Source organism: Xyrauchen texanus, chromosome 20 (assembly GCF_025860055.1).
Source record: "Xyrauchen texanus isolate HMW12.3.18 chromosome 20, RBS_HiC_50CHRs, whole genome shotgun sequence".
Taxonomy (NCBI): Eukaryota; Metazoa; Chordata; class Actinopteri; order Cypriniformes; family Catostomidae; genus Xyrauchen; species Xyrauchen texanus.
The window spans coordinates 22,706,586-22,728,032 of record NC_068295.1 but is presented as its reverse complement, the minus strand read 5'-3'; the positions used below and the strand labels follow the sequence as shown (position 1 = coordinate 22,728,032).

The window sequence follows — 21,447 nt, the reverse complement described above, 5'->3', positions numbered from 1 at the left end:
AGTTTGAATTCTCCACTGTGGCTGAAATGCCAGCTCATACATGAGGCAGTGCTGTGATTGGATGGAAGCATTCATTATCATTATCATTAGAGAAACTCTCAGAATCTTGATGTACATGTGTGCTGTCTCACCAATCATAACTCTAAGTTTATGCATATACCTAATTTTTGTGACATTGCTTCAACTTTCATTTTGAAACAGGAAGAACGAAATGGCTTGATAAAACGAAAAAAAAAAAACATAAGGAGTTCTATCATTGTTTCCAATGATGAGCAACCTGTACATATCCATTTACATCTAAAAAAAAAAAAATTGTTTTGGGTTTTCAAGACCATTTAAAAGAAAGAGGGAACTGGTTCACAACTGAGCAAGGATAATTAATCTGAAGGGCACAGATGCACCATTGTGGATTCTGCAGTGTAGAGCTACATTATAAACTTACTTTAAAAGATGCCAGTTTGCATGGATTGTAATAAACAAATAACATGTACACTCACTTCACTCTTTATTAGGAACATTATGGTCCTAATAAAATGCCAGACATGGTCTTCTGCTATTGTCGCCCATCCGCCTCAAGATTCGACGTGTTGTACATTCTGAGATGCGTTTCTCCTCACTACAATTATACAGAGTGTTCATCCGAGTTACCGTAGCCTTTCTGTCAGCTCGAACAAATCTGGCCATTCTCCATTGACCTATCTCATCAACAAGATATTTCAGTCTGCAGAACTGCCCCTCACTGGATTTGTTTTGTTTTTGGCACCATTCTGAGTAAACTCTAGACTGTTGTGCATGAAAATCCCAGGAGATCAGCAGTTACAAAAATACTCAAACAGCCCATTTGGCACTAACAATCATGCCATGGTCGAAATCACTGAGATAAAAAAATTTTCCCCATACTGATTGTTGCTGTGAACATTAACTGAAGCTCCTGACCCGTATCTGAATGCTTTTATGCACTGCTGCCACCCGATTGGCTGATAAGATAATCGCATGAATTAGAAAGTGCACAGGTGTTCCTTTGTGTGTACAAACTTTCAGTGACTGTATTACTTATGACACCAATTAAAAGTGGAGGGCATTGAAAATGCTTGAAACAATAACATTTACATACAGTGGCCCTAAATGTATTTGGACACTTAAATCACGCTTAGAAAAGTATGAATAATTTAATTACATGACAAAATATCAAACCAAGTGGCATCTACAAAGGATTCTATACCTTTTTTTTTTCAGAACTTAATGCACTTTTTTTTTTCTTTTTTTACAAAAAGTGGTACATTTTAGCAGATGACATCAGTTACCCTCAAGTTCACATTGTTGTCCAAAATAATAACCAGAGGTGCAGTTCATTAAATAAAACCAGATCCATGCTTGCAACCAGAAAGTGTCAAAATACTTTTTGTCTGAATTTTGAACAGTAGTATGAATCTCATAATATGGCCATGTGGACATTATGTAGTAGGCCTACATTACTTTTGTGTGTGTGTGTACAATAATATAATGAATGAATGACTCACTTCCTCTGTTAAAAGGGGAGAACACTGAAAATATTTTAAACATAACAGATAATCTTGATTCAATGAAAACAAAAGGCAGTAGTTATTTAAACAATAAGCCTCTAAAGGAGTCGCGTGAGACTTAACTGTTAAAAGCTATTTCAGTGCTGCTCATACCAACATTTTTGACTGCATATTTCTTATAGAACAATCATTCATTTCACTTGCCTTGCGGTTCTAAAAATAAACACAGAGCTGGTATGAAGAGAGATCAGGGTTAAGTGTGATGCTGCAAAAAAAGACACTTTGTCTTCTAAACATCAGTTGAGAATCATTCTAATTGCTGTTTTACTTACTCTTACAACTTAATATCCCGACTTGAAGCGATTGCAACCTGTTTTTTGGAATGCTTTGTTCAAGGCTATATCAAATACTAAATCTGGGTTTGAGAAAGCAGCATTTCAGACTTATAATCCTGCCTCAGTTCCTCATAATGCCAAGGGAAAAAAAACAATAGACCAATTTCAGTGAAGACTTTGTTCCCCTATTGACAGAAAGGAAATGCTTATGCTCATAAATGGTCTGCAATGGCCTCTCCTACAAAATGATCAGGAAAACAATTGTACCAGGCATAACCAAAGAGAGTTTCAAGTGATTTCTAACTAGAATTAATTCTGTGACAATTGACAACATTTTTGCTTTGTTATATTACACAAAAAATATTAATTTTCTCAAGATATTAAAGTGTCTATTTTGTTGTTCACATTTCATTTCTGGGACTTCTGCATCAAAACTCTAATGCACATTGGACCAAATTAAAAATATGTAAATCATGACATGGTACCAGTTACATGCCTTTTCATTAAAACGCACACTGATATTTTCCTTGGATACCTGGTAAACTAAAAGGGAACAGATGTTTTTACATCAGAGCACTTGGGCTATAATGGAAATTGTTGGGAAATTAGTCTAATGACATTAACACACCATTTGTGTTGCATTTGCTTAAAAAACAGCTTGAAATCAGCGTTCTTCATTATCACCCGATGAGTTGAACATCCTCTTGAATTGAAACCAAAACCAGTCTGTGAATCCAACTGTTTTGATAATGGATCAAAAACACTAAACACTTTGACTTTACGGTAATTAGGAAGTAAATTATACATAATAGTTAGCTGACACAAACAATGAAACAGTATCGTCTATTACGACAAACTCTACAACAAAAGAACAGAGTGAAACAATCATTTCCTGACTACATGGGCCAAACACTTCATGTTTCTTCATCATCTTCAATGTAGAAATTAACTTGATTAACAACGAACAAAAATGCTTTCATTCAAAACAAGAGATGCGCTTCTCAAAACGAGATTGACAGTCTTAACCTTTTGAGAAAAATTCCATCTTGTTGATTGTACACTGTAAATGGCCGTTCAGACAGAACGCCTTATTGCGATAAAAAAAAAAAAAAGAAGAAGAAGGAAAAAATATAGACGCAGCTCAAGGAGTAGCCCTATCACAGAACGAAAGATTCGTGAAACGAGTTCTGAAAGGTTAACGTTCTTTATAACCTGACACGGCGTCTAAAAAACGCGAGCCGCTGAAACTACAACTGAACGCGACGCAACAGTCAAAGACGTCCGTCTAGCGAATGTTTACACAGGAAAACAATTGATAAACAGCGCTTTCGGAGAGAACATCCCTCAAACGCTAGCTTTTAAACAACTTTTTTGCTTATAATGGCATCGTTCTAGTTTGTCGCGTCGCTTGCCTTGTAGAAAAAGATGACAGCCAATGAACAAACGTCAAGATCTTATATGAAACATATAGACGACTAATACGAACATAACAACCTCACACGTCCGCTCCCTGAGCGTTTAATGAGATAGCGGACCGTGGGTGCGTAAAAAGCAACCCATTGAACAAGCCCTTCAGACACTTACCGCTCCCTCTCTTCTGAGACAAGCTGGAGACAGATGTCTGGCCCATGCCTCTCTTCAATGGGCCGCTAAGCAAAAATCATACGACGCCCCAATAACTTCTGTAACACGATTGCCCACATGATCGACATACAAGTCATTTCACGTCTCCAAATCTGAGATGTGTTTCTCAAAAGAGCTTAGCCATACTTTGTAAACTCATAAGAAACGTAGTTTTGCTCTAATACTCCGGATTTAAATGCCAGTCATTCCTTTTTTGCAGATTGTAACAGTGAGAGGTCATAAGGAGGAAGTTTCAAGCCCCTCCTTGCTACAGCCCTTAAAGCATGGAAATGTATGTTCGTAAAAAAAATTGTTTCCAAAAGTGACCTCATGCGAAAATACCGTAATTCGAGTCTTCATGCTATATTTGGTCTGCTTTCTAGTGTATAAGGTAGCCTCTTTTTTTCTTTTTCAAATGAAATAGTTTATGAAATGGTTTGTTGATAATTGTCAGACTTATATAGAAAAAGTAGGCTCCCTGATTTTTAAACTCTTCCTCTAAGTAGAGTTTATAGTGTAAATATTTAGTCTAAAAGTGAAGATCGTCCATTTATGATGGATTAAAAACATTATAATTTGCCTAAATATAAAAATAAAAAAAATCTGTTTTATATAAATTAGGCCTACATTCTTTTTACTTTTGAGCTACGCTCTCTGGAACTCTACTATTTTACTTATTTAATTTTAGTTAAAAAGTACACACTAACAACCTATGATTCCCCTTCTACTTTATGTTGCATGACAACAAAATGTGCTGTTCAGTTTTTCCCCCCTATGAACAGCCAGGTTTTACATTGCCAAATAGCTTGTCACTACTATAATACTTAAGTTTGCTGTGAGGGCATTGCTTTGCTTCCTGCAGAAGAAGCCAAAAGTCCTGCATATTTTGGGTCAATGCTCCTCCCAACCCACTCTTCCACAGCAGAAGTGGTGGGTGGGATTCAGAGCAGGAAGGCTTATGAAAAAAAAGAAGCCTACTCGAGAGATGTGAGCCATTGTTCTGTGTGCAGCAAAATGTTCTCATCAAGTGTGAGCTCTCCACCCTTCCCCTCTTCCTGAAGGTCCTCCTTGATATCATAATACTTTTCTGAATCAGACCAGAGCGCCACAGCCCTGAATATAACAAGCTGAAGAAATTTGTAATGCGTTCAATTTTCAGTACTGACAGATTTTATTGTTTGAAACAAATTGTCAGTTTAAAAGTTTAATGGACACAAATGACTCTTTTGATTTTAAGGGGTCATGAAATGGACAATCACATTTTCCTTGATATTTAGACATATAAGAGTTAACTGTACTATAAAACATACTGTTATTTTCAGAACTTCCTCCCCAGTCTGAAAACTCATTTATATTTACCACCCTGCTGAAAAATCTAGTTCTGAAATCTGTGTGTTCATGACATCACGAGACATTGCTCATTTGCATTTACATACCCCACAATACGCGTCATCATCTTGGTGCCCACGCCAACTGGTGCTATAGAAAGCATAGAGAAAGCAGGACAGACAAGCCTAGTGTTGTGTGGGTGGCTACTAACTATTCCTGAAAACCAAAGAGGACCCATCTGGACTATTTTGAATTATTTTTGTACATAAACATGCACTAGACAGACGTCTTTGATCGTTGTCATGCATCTCCGTTTTTAAAAGACTCTGAAAAGGAGACTCCATTCCATTCATTCAGCTGCTCTTGCAACCAATAACTGGAGAGCTACTGACTGAACCCGTGAGCTCAATGTACTCTAAGGCAGGACACTTGTTTGCGGCTACTTTCCAGCATTCATGTAATATATTGTATGTCCACGCATACAAGTAGAGTCCTCGAAACATATGATTGTAGCTGTGTCTTGTTAACTTTCCTGTCTTGATGAGGTATTGAAAAATTATTATTTTGTGAGTGGGTCCATCCAGATGCACAAAGTACCACATATATATATACCCTGAAAACAAAGAGATATATGAAGGAGTTCGTTGGGTGGAAATGTAGGAAACGGGAAACTTGGGTCTTTAACACAAAAGGTAGGTCTTTTTATGTAGACAAAACTCAAAAATAGATTTTCAGCCGCCTCATAACGGTTTGCTTTTCAGCAGTCACTTTTCACACACTCGTCTTTGTGTGTGTCTCTCTCTCTGCCTAAAGCTGGCATGGTTCCTCCTATATAATGCTTAATGCAATCAGAAACAGGTGTTAGACATTATAGAGCTCAGGTGTTTGCACCTTTACCGTTTTCTCTCTCTCCCCATACGAATGCTTGACTACGCCCCCGCCGCCACAAGATGTGATCGAGGAATTTGCAAACTTTAAGTCACAAGCTAGGCATTTGCCATACTTTTTATTAAGACATTCCATGAAACTCAAAAACTTTGGCAAATCAAGCAACTGGTTTTTTTCCCTCATAAGTACCTACTTTTGCCTATTTACAGCCTTCTATTTTCTAAACTAATGTGCATTGAACTACGGAAAGCTGAAATGGGCCATATAGTGTTTTTTTTTTTTAAATCACTGTGACAAATCTCTTGCTATTTTGAAGGAGGAATTGGGGCCAGGTGAACAGTCCACATAAATCTTTATTTTTCCACTTTTCAGCTTAACACAAAGCAATTTGCATTTCAGCACAACGTGAATACCTAATTGCACACTTCTTTGGGTTTGCCGTGAGGCCCGCTCATCTCAATGACCGCAGGACAGCCCTCAGATGCTGCAGGTGCCGCTACCAATCAGACAAGGAAGAGGCGAGAACGCGTCGAGAATTCTCCTTGCAACCTGGCAAACTTCGTGGCTTGTAATGGTGAGAGGTGGGCTCCACCAGCTCCAAGTGACCAGGGTCACTCAATCGGTGGCTTTTAAGTTCACTTATAGCTCGATGTGGGAGTAATACAAGAACTTTATCTCTTGGTGTAAATTCCCATAGTCGAGTACCCCTATTATACAGACGGCTTTGACATTCTTGAGCCTGGAGCAAATTTTCCTGTGTTATTTGCCCCAGTGTGTGGAGTTTTTCTCTCATGTTAAGAACATATTGAATTTCGTTTTTGCTATATGAAGGTCCCTCCTCCCAGTTTTCCCATAGGATGTCGAGTACACTGCACGGTCGACACCCGTACAATAATTCAAATGGGGATAACCCCGTAGAACAGAGGTCAGGAACCTATGGCTCACGAGCCACAAGTGGCTCTTTGTTAAAAATCAAGTGTCCGCCGGGTGTTTCACCATTCACCAACACATGATAATTTAAACTTTCTATAGATAATTTTCCAAGTGTGGGTGCAATTGCAAAGCTTGAAGTCAATGACACTGTTTTGATTTTCTTTCTTCCGAATTTGTCGTACTGCCTACTCGTGGTGAACAAGGTTTGAAATGAACACCCGCCAAATGCAGATTTTTCATGCAGAGTATTTTGCTGATGTACCAACCATCAACCATGTGGAAGGCTTTAAGACTTCTCGGAATGATATTGTGACGAGGAGGAGTGCAGGGCTGGGCCGTGACTATGCATGCCCAGCCCCCAATCTGGCTAATCAGCCAAGGAGAGGGATAAATGCTGAATGCAGCAGTTTTGAGAGAGAGAGAGCCACATGCATCTGCCATGTGTGTGTTAATGTTTGTGTCTTTTTGTTTAAGTTCTTATTAAAATATTACTTTTACTGTTCAGCCAGTTCCCACCTCCTCCTTTCCCATTTTTAACAGTTACAGATATATTACAAGAAATTAGACATAAAGACACGTATTTCACGAAACGTGATTAGATTTTGAAGAACAGACGAAAGAAAAGCCGCCAATGAGTGTCTGATTTGATATGTGTGCCCAGTAAGCTCTGCTATTCACGAGTGCAATGAAAGCACTTCTCCAAGACACGCACATTCATATAGTTCTTTAAAGCCTTTTAACTTTAGTAACTTTAAAGCCCTGCAAAGGGTGGTGCGAAATGCCAGACACATCATCGGAAGTGAGCTTCCTCCAGGACATATATAACAGGCGGTGTGTGAAAAAAGCTCAGATCATCAGAGACTCCAGCCACCCGAGTCATGGGATGCTCTCACTGCTCTCAGGCAGGTGGTATCACAGCATCAGCCAACTACATGACAGCTTCTTCCCCCAAGCAATCAGACTTTTGAACACTTGATCTCTCACAATCAATAATCAGCACTGCACTTTATTAATCTTATTATTAGTCAATGATATTAGTCAAAAATACACATGCTTGAAGAAACTTTTTAAGAAGAGACAAAAGAAAAGCTGTCAGTGCTCATGTCAGATTCACTGTTTGTTCAGAGGCGTGCAATGGGACCCTGTCTCTTGGAACAAGCACATGTAAACATTTATCACTCTTTTTAAAATTCGACTGAAAACTTTTTGCAAGAATAATGTAGTCTGTGAGAATGCTGCAAATTATCTCTGATCATCTCGTGAGGTGCTGTGAGTTTAATTTCCACGGAGCAGTTGCTCCTACACATTGTGAACACAACTCTGCAGGTTTATTAATATATACAGGTATCTTTGTATTGAAGAATCAAAGACGATTGTGATTAAATCATAAAGTAATACAAGACACGTTCAGCTTGAACCTAAAATTGAGTTCTATTAAATTTTTTTTAGGCAGCAGTAACTGTATTACCAAAATGCAATATAAACACATTCGATAAGAACACACATTTAGCAGCATTTTTTGGGAACACAAGGAGGGGGTGGGGGGTGGACTTATGATCGGATTTTGCAGTATTTTAAAGACAATTATCATTAAAATATTTTACATATTGCCCAGCCCAAAAGGGAAGTGAAATATTTAATGAACAATGACAGTAATTGTTTGGAGACCCGCAAAATCATGTGTACTCAGTTCCATATTGCAACATATTACCTATTAATTTTTGCATTTTTCCCTGCCGTAGAGGCTTGCCGGACCTCTCGTACTGCAAATAATAGGGGCTTGAGCCACTTGTCCCAATTTCAAGCATCTTCGTGCACAAACTTAGGAATCATATTCTTTCGTGTCTGAATAAATCGTTCGACCAAGTGTCCGTTTGGGGGTGGTAAATGTTGGTCTGAATCGATTTAATCCCCAACAATGCATACAGTTCGTGTAGTGTACGTGACATAAATGTAGTGCCCTGATCAATGAGGATTTCTTTCAGAATCCCCATTCTGGAGATTATTCTGAAGAGTGCCTCTGCAACTCTTCGTGCTGAGATGTTGCACAGAGGCACTACTTCTGGATATCACGTTGCGTAGTATGATAGGCAGATTCACCAGCTGACACACCACCTTCGAACATCCCCGTGAATGCCCGGCCAACAGAAACGGACCATTAGATGTTTCAGTGTCTTTTCCTGCCCTAAGTGACCCGCCATCAGATAATAATGAGCCGTCTGGAATAACATTTTCCAATGGCTCTGCGGTATAACCATTGGGTTGTCTCCTCCTTTGTCTGAGCGTCCTGTGTCACTCAATACAGCCAAGCCTTGATAATTGAAAAATACGGATATGTGAGTGCTATGGATGTGTTGGCCATCAATCACTTTCCCTTGGTCAAAGGCGTGCCTAAAGGTCTCATCTTGCATCTGCTCCAGAGGGAAATCCCCAGCAGGGAATCCTCAAAGGGCTGGGGAAGCCGAGACTTCCTTCTCTCTTACGTCCTCCTGGTGTGGAGCTGAAGTAGAAGGCCCTGGCTTGAAATGTACCCCCTTAATACTCACAGGTATCCAGTTTCTGCACGATCGGGGCGGCCTGTGGTGCATCGGGGACCCGGACCAATGTCTCCACCTCTAACGTGGGGCATCGGTCCAGGTTCAGCTCCAGCAGACTGGCCCAGACTTCACGCCCACACTCTTGGCAGAGAGCAGAGGGGGTTAGGGAAAACTGGAGGGTTGAATGGCCCACAGGACCGGGGAACCGGTTTTGGGGTAGGAATTCCCTTTTTCCAGGGAATAGGAACAGGGTGAATGGAAGGAGAGGGGAAGGGATGAGAGAGAGACGGAGAGCAAGAGAGAGAGAGAGAAGAAGAGGTCTCTCCGGCCCCCGAATACACCGCCAAATGGTCCTCAGCCAGCTGGATTGCCACCATCAGTGACGCCGGGTGATGGCACTGGACCCACTCCGCCATCCCTATCTGTAGCCTGCTGGCGAATTGTTCCAATACCACAAAATCGATAACAGCTCCGGTGTCACGATCCTCTGCCAGCAACCACCTTTGACAGGCATCACCATCACCAAATTCACTGAACAGCAGGGTGTGGAAGCGTTGATGGCCCACTTTAGGTCTGCATACTCCAGGATAATCATGACCTACAGTTGTTGGGCCACAAACTGTGCTTCGCCGTACAGCAAGTGCAGCAATCGGGCTGCTCACTGAGTCCCATTTTCGTGAGCATGATGTGGGGTGTGGACGATGTTACTGCTAGTAATTTTTTACTATAAATCTCCACTTTCACTTTCACAGTGATAATGAAAGTGGATATTTATAGTAAAAAAAGGATTTAAATATTGATCTGTTACTCACCCAAAGTGGTTGCTTAGCTTCAGAAGACATATATTAAACTACTGTAGTCGTATGGATAACGTTAATGCTGCCTTTACATATTTTTGGAGCTTCAAAGGTTTGGCCACCATTCACTTACATTGAAAGGACATACAGAGCTGAAACACTCTTCTAAAAATCTTTTCTGTGTTCTGCAGAAGAAAGAAAGTCATACACACCATAATTTACTCACATGAAAGTGAGTAAATTATGAGAGAATTTATACATCTTGGTGAACTATCCATTTAAAACAAATTAATCGCTGAACTGTATATTATCATCATTTTCCATTTGTTCTGGACAAAGATGAAATTTACTTTACATTACTGACACAAATCATGGTCAGGTCAAACTAACTGTATAGATATATTTATTTTTAGCACTCTAACCTTGGAATGATAAACTAACTGTGTGGATTAAAATATATCCCTGGAAAACTATTCAAGACAGCTACAGTTGTATGCATGCAAGCGATCTGAGTCATGGCATTCTTTAATGAGTTCCTGACATGCATTAATTATGGATTGGGGCCCAAGTTTAAAAACAGAAGGGGCGTATAGTGAGTCACCAAAGCACAACACACCTCCTCATGCTCTGACAGTATTCTGGAGAACACTGCCATCTATTGACCACATCTATCCACTCTGAATGCAAATTAGTTTCAGTTATGAATGGTATCTGCATTTGATTACATATTTTGCTTTGACGCTCAAAATATTATTATTATTATTATTATTATTATTATTATTTTATTTTTTATAATTGATATGGGTTTTGGGCATGCATCACCACCCCAAATATGTAAATCTGTCCAATCATGCAAAGTGAAATCCCTTGTTGGCACAATTGTTTTGAGAACATTTCAGAACCATAATCTGAATTCCAATGTAGTCAGTTATCCCAAGAGACAGAAGCCTGGACTTACTGTAGAGAAAAATCCATCCATTCACATTAGAGTGCAGCTTAACTGCATATGGGAAGACAGTAATGGCAGACAGCTAACGGCAAAATGGATCTCTTTGCAACCTATCAAAACAAACACAAACCTTGAATGCTTATACAGTACAATGCCTTTGTATTAGTATTTATTATGCTGCTCATCAGAGAATGAGCTAGCCCCAACTCCAACCCTCATACTGTTCACTGGACATTGGCATTAGTATGTTGTAATCCATACGCATAGCAGTGATTTGAGACAATGTTAATTCAAATGATCACTTCATTCAATATCTTTGGAGCCCAACCACAATCCTCTAAATGGGTGTAAGGACCGAAACTTTCCGCTGAACGTAATTGCAGCATCACTGGAAAAGACATACGTAGGAAGAGCTCATCAATTATTAACTGCCAATCTCAGCATAAAATAGCAGCTAATTATTGTTTAAGTGATGCCATTTAGTTCTTTTCTATGTTCAGATGATTTATTTATTAACTCTAAGCCCAGAGAAAAGTTCTTTCATGTCAGCAAACAGGATTCCTCGCAAAATCACGATATGCAAATATCTAGATCAGTGTTTCTCAATTGGTTTGGCTACAGCACCCAGGTTTTACATCAAGTAACCTACAGTAACACAGTACCAAAGTTGTGTATAATGCAAAAGTAACAAAAATGTCCTTAAAATGAAACATTAAGATTTACCTACAGTACAAAAATCTGCACTGACTCAACAATATGGAAAGTTATTAACATGACAGCCTGAATAGGAAAATCTAATTTGTTTAAATGCATAAAACAGCAGCAGAACTGTGATTTACAGCCTTTGATATCAGCAACTAAAGATAAGGAAAGTATCCTTTTTAAAATATGATAAGCCTTTTGAAATGGCTATCCTAACAATGGATGGTTAAATACATACAGTAGTTGCATTTTATTATTTGCATTCAATCAGAACAGACCTGTAACCCATTTTTGGTTTGCGACCCACCAGTTGGGAACCATTGATCCAAACCACCGAAACTAGCTTGAACGCTTTAAAAGCTTGCCTAAATGAGCTGCGATATAAAGATAACTCATGCATGTTTATTTCGATATGAGGAGTGATACATCAGCAGTTTTCTTAAAGGGAAAGTTCACCCAAAAATTTTAATTCAGGCAACATTTATTCACCCTGATGTTGTTCCAAACACATTATGCTTTCTTTCTTACATGAAACACAAAAGAATATATTAGGCAGTATGTTAGCCTCGGTCACCATTCACTTCCATTGCATCCTTTTCCATACAATGCAAGTAAATGGTGACTGAGGCTTATATTCTCATATGAGTTTGGAACAACTCAAGGATGAGTAAATTATGACATAATTAAGGTGTACTATCACTTTAACCAAGTTTTGAGCATCAATTAGTCATAGTGATACTACAGATATCACATGCAAAGATCTCAGAAATGCAATGCTGGACATGTTCTTATGGGATTGACAGGGCTCTGGCTCCTGTTGGGCCTTTTACCCAATGATGGAGCACAACAAGGTATGGCAAACCTTGTCGATCAATACTTGACATCCTGCCTGTTAGTGTTTTTTCCCCAGAAAGGATGGCTCTTATTTGGAAATCTGGGACATTTAATAATAGTATATTGGAGGGGGATGTGAAGAGCATTAAATTTAACTAAGCAGGGAAATGGATGATTCTATTGGTCCAGAGGAAACATACACAGACTAGACCCAACATTGGGTGTACCAACAATGATCTCTGGCAGAGGGCAGACTAATGGAACATTCATAAGCGGTACCAGGTCACTAAACATCAGAAAACACTCTTTATGATTAGTAAATGCTCCGTACTCAAGAAAAAGTATACACAAATCTCTTAAAGAAAATACAAAACAGGGCATTAATAGTACAGATGCATTTTCATTGCCTTTGTAAAATCAACATAAATATTTCAAATGTGGGTGCATAATGAAGCACAATATACATATTGAATAGAAAATTAACTCATCTTCAAAACTACTAATGGTATCACCACCTGCAGAAGAGTTATTCATTACAATTACACTATATTTTGTCATTGTTGGGTTCCATACAGAGTGCATGTAAGAGAACACATATTTAAAGGAATAGTTCACCCAAAAATTTAAATTCTCTCATCATTTACTCATCCTCATGCCATCCCAGATGTGTATGACTTTCTTTTTTCTGCTGAATACAAACAAAGCTTTTTAGAAGAATGTTCCAGCTTTGTAGGCCTATAAAATGCAAGTGAATGGTGGCCAGAACTTTGAAGCTACAAAAAGCATATAGAAGCAGCATAAAAGTAATCCATATGACTCCACATCTTTAGAAGTGATATGATAGGTGTGGGTGAGAAACAGATAAATATTTAAGTTATTTTTTTTTACTATAAATTGTCCTCTCTGCCCAGTAGGTATCGATAAGCACAAAGAATGTGAATTGCAATGAAGAAAAATGTGAAAATGTAGATTTCCAACAAAAAAGGACTTAAATATTGACATGGATTTAACCATTGGAGTCATATGGCTTACTTTTATGCTGCCTTTATGTGCTTATAGATATTCTTCTAAACATGTGTTTGTATTCTGCAGAAGGAAAGCATTAGGGTGAGTAAAAGATGAGAGAATGTTCATTTTTGGGTGAACTATTCCTTTTATTTTACACAAATCCTTGCACAGATGATGAATGCTCTTTCATTTAGCAACAGGTTATGCCACATTTTCAGCACATTTCCACTGAACACCATGACCAAATTAGTCATACCATGACAAGTATGAGCAAGCTTGTATGTAAATGCTTATGTATATTGTTTCCCAAATCCCAAAACCTGAAAGAGTTTGCAGACCACTCCTAAACAAATAAAAATTTGCTTTGCAAAATATCCAGAGGGAGGTTCCCCTCTGTAGTGTGTGTCAAAATCATTATCACAGAGAAATTACATATATTGCGCACACACACATACATATAAAACTTTGGACTGCAGTTCAGACAGAAAACATATCAGTGCAGTTAGATTTTAATTGGCAACAGAAAAACTGCTCTATTTTGGTACACCAGTCACCTGGGACAAATAAGGGAAATAATGCAGTTCAAGTCACATTTTCACTTTGCTATTATAACAAGAGTCACAAGCAGACTGACCAGCAATGATTTATGCCTCAATTTCTGTCTAATTCACACAGGTTTCCTCTCCACTGTCTAAAATTTTAATAAAAAGGAAGAATGATAGACATAACCTAATTGCTGCATTGCCATATTACTATGACACATAAAAAGCATTGCAAATCCATTTGAACACATCATATGACATGGACCAAATATAGCCTGTCTGTTTATTCAATGAATAAACATCACGCAAGCAGGATTCCCAGAATGTAAGCCGATAATGAAAACATCAATACAATCCGAGGCATGTTAAAAAGCGTACAAGTCACAAGAGTGCATCTGTTAACAGAACATTAATATCACTGTAGCGTGAGGACAATCTCTTTAGCCCAAATCAAAACATTGTGTTTAGTATAAATAGGAACACATATTAAAATACAGCATTAGAAACTTTCTTAACTCGTTTAAGCCAAGTATGTACACACACACATGCATTCACACAGATGCATGTTTAGGGTCAAAGAGTTAAATGAGCACTTACAGGCATGTTCCATGATTTGAAGGCTTAAAAAAACGACTGCTCCAATGAGATGTTCCACAATTTCCTTTTCTCACCCTTTCTCCTCACACCCTCTCACTTTTCTCTTCTACACTCTCTCTCTCTCTCTCTCTCTCTCTCTCTCTCTCTCTCTACTCTCTCTCTCTCTCTCTCTCTCTCTCTCTCTCTCGTCAGCCCTTCCTGTGGTGCTCTCGCAGTCCTCTCCTCTGCAGTGGTGCATAGCAGGAAGAGCAGTAAATGCTGTATGATGACAAACAGCCATTACCTCCATTAAAGTGAGCTGACTGAGGCAGCCTGAGCCCATCAAGTGGAACCTCCCAGTCCACTGGGGCTTTCAGCTATCGCCTTTGGTTACAGGGTATGTGGTTGGGGAGGAGTGATTGTTGTAGTATGAGACAGCTCTGTAATATTAATTAAATTACTGCTGTCCAGCTGAACAGAAGACTCTACCCCTTATCGTGAGTGTTACATTGTTTACGCTGACCATGATCCTGGAGAAACATTCCAATCAACCAACCAGATTACAGTTAGGTTTAGGGCTGAAGTTGGGCCTTAAGAAGTATTCTTATGAACCGGTCATTTCTCTGATTTTAGGGGTCAGTTATAGTTAGTTTTAGGTATAGGGTTAGGATTATACTGCCATGAAATGCAAACTGCAGTAATTACACATTTTGTAAAAATTGAGTAATGACCGGGGACCTGGGTAGCTCAGCGAGTAAAGACGCTGACTACCACCCCTGGAGTCGCGAGTTTGAATCCAGGGTGTGCTGAGTGAATCCAGCCAGGTCTCCTAAGCAACCAAATTGGCCAGTTGTTAGGGAGGGTAGAGTCACATGGGAATCCTCCTTGTGGTCGCTATAATGTGGTTCTCACTCTCGGAGCGGTGCGTGGTGAGATGTGCGTGGATGCTGTTGAGAATAGCGTTAAACCTCCACACGCGCACCATGTTTCCGCGGTAACACACTAAACAAGCCACGTGATAAAGATGCACGGATTGACGGTCTCAGACACAGAGGCAATGTCTAGGTTACGTATGTAACCTCAGTTCCCCGATGGAGGGAACGAGACGTTGTGTCAGAGAACGACACTAGGGGTCTCTCTTGAGCGCCGATATTCACCTCTGTACTATGAAAAAAGGCCAATGAGAGTTGGCAGCCAGTATTTGCATGTCCCGCCCCCGGACATACGGGTATTTAAGCGGCGCAAATACGGGAGTTCATTCAGGATTTTTCTGAGGAGCCGGAAATGGTCCGGCCACAACAGGGGCTCGGCTCAGCGACGTGGCAAGGACACAACGTCTCGTTCCCTCCATCGGGGAACTGAGGTTACGCCATGCGCTGAGCCGTGTACGTGATCCGCTGATACAGGAGCGAGCAGGTATTCCTACGTGCAGAACGACCAACTGTATCAGCCGCACGTACCCTTCCCCAATGCCCCATTTAAGCCATCAGGACTCCTTATCGTTACCCGGAGGGGGAACAAGGTGACGCCGCCAACATGGGAACGGGCCAGCCTGGCTGGGCCTCTTTCTCTCTATGTTTCTCGCATAGAGCAACTACGGCCGGGGCCCTTACACGCATTGAGGGAAGGGGGTCTTAGCCCTTGGTAGGGCGGGGAAGACCCTGCGGAGGCCACACCTACCCGGAGGGGAGGCAAATTTGAGTGGCACATACATCGCATGGCCTATACCTAGGCCTTATGCGGAACAGTAGTGCGGTGGTAGCACCAGCCTCAAAGAGGGGGAGCATACAGCACGGCACCTGGGGCAGCTGTGACTGCCTAAGGGAAACACGGCGTCAACTCACGTGAGGGGACAGAACCGTGGTTTTACACACAGGGGAGTCCGAGCAGGAGGCCTTACCTGTGGGGCCCCTATACCAGTACAGGGTAGCTAGCGGTACCGCAGTGGTTTGGGTCGGCGAGTCCCTCCACGAGAACTGCGACCCGCAAGGGCTAGGGAGGAGCCAACCAGTGTCCCAAGCCTGGGATCTCCTGGGAAGAAGGCGCACTGTTTCCCTGGTTAGGGGAAGGGCTGGGTGCAAGCTGATCCACCCGGTCAGATCGTCGGCGTGTCACCGAAGTTCTCACGGGCTCGGTACCTGAGAGAACACGGGACTAAACTGACTCAACTCGAGATTGTAGAATCTCGCAAAAGTGTTAGGTGTTGCCCAGCCCGCAGCTCTACAAATGTCTGCTAGGGCAGTGCCCCTAGCCAGTGCCCATGAGGACGCCACACTCCTGGTGGAGTGGGCTCGGACCCGCAAAAGGGGGGCACAGCCTGGGTGTGATAAGCCAGGGAAATGGCATCGACAACCCAGTGGGCTGAGTCTCTGCTTGGAGACAGCGTTCCCTTCTGCTGTCCCCCAAAGCAGACGAAGAGCTGCTCAGAGCGCCTGGTGCTCTGTGTGCGGTCCAGGTAAATACGTAAGGCACGCACCGGACACAGCAGTGAGAGGGCTGGGTCTGCCTCCTCCCGGGCAGCGTTGCAGGTTCACCACTTGATCCCTGAAGGGTGTGGTAGGAACCTTGGGCACGTAGCCCGGTCGCGGTCTTAGGATCACGAAAGTGTCTGCCGGACCGAACTCCAGGCAGGCGTCGCTAACAGAGAACGCATGCAGGTCCCCGACCCTCTTGATGGAGGCGAAGCGATCAGCAGGGCCGTCTTGAGAGAGAGGGCCCTGAGTCCAACTGAGTCAAGCGGCTCGAAGGGGGTCTCCGGAGTCCCATCAGGACGACCGAGAGATCCCAGGAGGGAAATAGGTTAGGCCGGAGGGAATCATCCTCCGGGCACCTTTTAGGAACCTGACGATTAAGTCGTGCTTGCCAAGAGACTTGCCGTCTACCGTGTCATGGTGGGCCGCGATAGCAGCAACATACACCTTGAGGGTGGAGGGGACAGCCTCCTCTCCAGCCTCTCCTGAAGAAACACGAGCACTGCCCTAACTGCGCGACTTCTGCGGGTCTTCGGCTCAGGAAGAACACCAGTTCACGAACAGACGCCACTTCAGGGCGTAAAGATGCCTGGTCGAAGGGGCTCTGGCTTGGTTAATAGTGTCTATGACGGCTAAAGGTAGGTCGGCTAGACCCTCCGCGCTCCGGCCCAGGGACCAGACGTGGAGTTTCCAGAGGTCTGGGCGCGGGTGCCAGAGCGTGCCCCGCCCCTGAGAAAGAAGGTCCTTCCTCAGGGAATTCGCCAGGGAGGGGCTGTCATAAGGAGCGTGAGATCCGAAAACCACGTCCGGTTGGGCCAGTAGGGGGCCACCAGAGTGACTTGCTCCTTGTCCTCCCTGACCTTGCATAGCACCTGTGCAAGAAGGCTCACTGGGGAAAAGCGTGCTTAGCGCAGCCCCACGGGCCAGCTGTGTGCCAGAGCATCTGTCCCCAGGGGAGCCTCTGTGAGGGCATACCAGAGCGGACAGTGGGAGGTTTCCTGGGAGGCAAACAGGTCTACCTGGGCCTTGCCGAACCTGTCCCAAATCAGCTGGACCGATTGGGGGTGGAGCCTCCACTCTCCGCCAGGCAAGGTTTGTCTTGACAGCGCGTCCGCTATCACATTGAGTTTGCCGGGATGTGAGTGGCGCGCAGCGACTCCAGTCGCTGCTGACTCCAAAGGAGGAGACGACGGGCGAGCTGTGACATGTGGGGAGCGTACTCCGCCTTGGCGGTTTATGTAAGCCACCACCGTGGTGCTGTCTGTCCTGACCAGGACATGTTTGCCACTGAATCATCGGAAGAAATTTCTTCAGGGCAAGACGAACGGCCAGCAGCTCTAGGCAGTTGATGTGCCAGCGCAGCGGCCTTGGTTCCACCGGCCTGCGGCTGCGTGCCCGTTGCACACGGCGCCCAACCCAATTTGGAGGCGTCGGTTGTAACCAGAACGCGACGGGACACCTGCTGCAAGGGTACCCCTGCCCGAAGAAAGCAGAGGTCTATCCAGGGTTTGAAGGTTTGGAGGCAGGCAGTGGTAATTTCCACGCCGTGCGTGCCGTGGCGCCATGCTCGCCTCGGGACTCGAGTCTGGAGCCAATGCTGAAGTGGTCTCATATGCATCAACCCTAGTGGCGCGACCGCCGGAGGATGCCATATGCCCCAGGAGCTGTTGGAAACGCTTCAACGGGACCACGGTGCCTGGCTTGAAGGAAGCGAGGCATTCCAGCACTGACTGAGCACGCTCGTTGGAGAGACGTGCTGTCATTGAGACTGAGTCTAACTCCAAACCGAGAAAAGAGATGCTCTGGACTGGGGTGAGCTTGCTGTTCTCCCAGTTGACCTGAAGCCCCAAGCGGCGGAGGTGCTCGAGCACCTGGTCTCTGTGTGCGCATAGTAATTCCTGCGAGGGGCCAGAATAAGCCAATCGTCGAGGTAATTGAGTATGCGTATGCCCGCTCCTCGTAGCGGGGCAAGAGCCGCCTCTGCGACCTTCGTGAAGACGCGAGGGACAGAGACAGGCCGAAGGGGAGGACCTTGTACTGATACGCCTGGCCGTCGAATGCGAACCGTAGAAAGGGTCAGTGTCGAGGGCTGAATTGAGACGTGAAAGTACGCGTCCTTCAGGTCTACCGCTGCGAACCAATCTAGATGCCGAACGCCAGATAGAATTTGTTTCTGGGTGAGCATTTTGAACGGGAGTTTGGACAGGGTCCGATTGAAAACTTCGCAGGTCCAAGATCGGTCGTATGCCACCGCCTTTCTTGGGTACAACGAGTAAGGGCTGTAGAAACCCTTCTTCGTTTCGGTTGGAGGGACAGGCTCTATCGCGTCCTTGATTAGAAGGGAGGCGATTTCCTCGCGCAGGGAGAGGGCATGTTCGCCGTGCACTGCGGAGGAACGAACGCCCAGGAAGGGGGCGGAGACCTGGCAAACTGAATTGGCGTAATCGAAGTCGAATGGTCCGGTGCAGCCAGCGTGACGAGCTGGGCAGAGAAAGCCATGCCTCTGCGCTCTGTGCTAGGGGCACCAAGGGGACAAGTATTTTGGACATACCCGGCGGGCTTCGCGAGCGGTGCGGAACAGGTAACGCAGCGCCGGGAGGCTCTGTGGCGCCCCGAGGCTCTGGTGCTGAGAATAAGCTCAAAGCACTTACCTTGTTCCGCGCCCGCAGGGGCGGGTTCGTGACAGAGGAGGAGGTCTGATGTCGGCGCCCTCTGGGCTCGCTCTGAACCGGCCGGCCGGGAACAGTCGTGGAGCTGAGGGCGGAGCACCGCATCCTGGGCGCCGGACTGTTGGGGCCTGAAACAAAAGTGCCGTGAGAACGGCATTTGCGGGCCATGTGACCCAGAGGTAAAGGAAATAGCTCTTTTATTGAGAATTTGGTACCGCAGCCCCGGCCAGGGGTGCGGCAAATGAAAAACACAGGATTCTCCTCCCGGCCCTCCACCGGGGACGGAGCGGTCTCACCATCTCCGGAGCTAACTTCTCGCCCTCTGGGTCCGCTGTCTCAGGGACGTTTGGGAGCCTTCCGGGTCCTCGACGGGTCCGTGAGGCAGGGGGCGACGCTTCCTGCGGTTTGCTCGACAGCTGGGCCCAGGTTGGGGCGGAGCAGAAGATCTTCTGGCCGCAGGAGGACGCCTCGGCGAGCAGATGGGGCCTGGGCCGTGGCGGCAGGCTTGCGGCGCGCATGATGTGAGAAATGGCCTCCGCCTGCTTCTTCACCAGGGAGAACTGCTGGGCAAAGTCCTCCACGGTGTCGCCGAAGAGGCCGAACTGGGAGACAGGGGCGTTGAGGAAGCGAAGTCTTGTCGGCTTCACGCATCTCGACCAAGTCCAGCCACTGCTGACGCTCCTGGACCACCAGAGTGGCCATCGCCTGCCCGAAGTGCCCGGCTGTGACCTTCGTCGCCTCAGGGCGAGGTCGGTCGCTGAGCGCAGTTCCTGCAGCGTGTCGGGATCAGGGCCACCCCGTGCATGTTGTGGAGTGCCTTGGCTTGGTGGACCTGCAGGAGAGCCATGGCATGCAGGGCGGAAGCGGCGCGTCCGGTAGCGCTGTAGGCCTTCGCGGTGAGCGAGGATGTTGCTCTACAGGACCGGAAGGGAGTACAGGGCGGCCCCGCCAGGTGGTAGTGCTTCCGGGCATAGATGGATCGCAACAGCTCTATCCACCTGGGGATCTCCGTGTACCCATGGCGCTCGCCGCCGAGGGTGGCGAGGGCGGATGAGCAGGTGGCACGACGAAGTGGAGAGGGGTGCTCTCCACGAAGACGCCAGCTCATCATGCACCTCCGGAAGAAAGGTACTGGGGGCGAGGCTGTGAGCCGCTCCACGCTCAAAAACCAATCATCTAGCCGTGATGGCTGCGGGGAGGATGGAGGGTTCCAATCCAGGCCCACGCTATTGGCTGCCCGGAAAGCATATCGGACATCTGCGCTGCCGGCCTCCTGCTGGGCGTGCAAGCCCGGCGGCAGCCCAGAGGAGCCCTCAGCGCCAGAGCCCACGCCCGATGTCGCGGCGAACTCATCTGCTTCCATCGCCTGAGGGTAGGCAGACTGGCTGTGAGGCGAAGTCGCCGCCACCTCGAGCGAAGACGGAGTCAACGAGCGTGCCGGGCGCTGGTGGTCCGAGGGGCGTACTCGGCGAGCTGCACCCGCTGCCATCCCCAAATCGCCTCCATCGCCAGCCGCATCGCCCTCAATCCCGCGGGAAGAAGGAGCGACACGGGGCGGTTGGAGTGGCTTGCTTACGACTGTAGGCAAGCCGCGATCGCTAACGCTGTCATGGTCATGTTCTCGCAGTGAGAGCATGAACCATCCACAAACGCAGCCTCGGTGTGATCACTGCCCAGACACACGAGACAACGCCTGTGGCCGCCGGAAGCGGAGAGTACTCTATCACGATC

At 45.0% G+C, this 21,447-nt stretch overlaps 1 protein-coding gene across 4 annotated transcripts in view; it reads right to left on the bottom strand.

Moving 5' to 3' along the window:
• Positions 1-21,447, bottom strand: part of LOC127660934 (phosphatase and actin regulator 2-like) — a 72,945-nt gene that overhangs the window by 28,140 nt on the left and 23,358 nt on the right. Inside the window, exon 1 of one of the 4 annotated variants that reach the window (XM_052151426.1) lies at positions 14,598-14,736. The exons of 2 other annotated variants lie outside the window; for them this stretch is intronic. In XM_052151426.1, the coding sequence (XP_052007386.1) occupies positions 14,598-14,610 (13 nt within the window). In that variant the 5' untranslated portion in view covers positions 14,611-14,736. Of the gene's footprint in view, positions 1-3,442; positions 3,710-14,597; positions 14,737-21,447 lie in introns of those variants that run through there. One more of the 4 variants, XM_052151425.1, reaches the window with a different exon arrangement.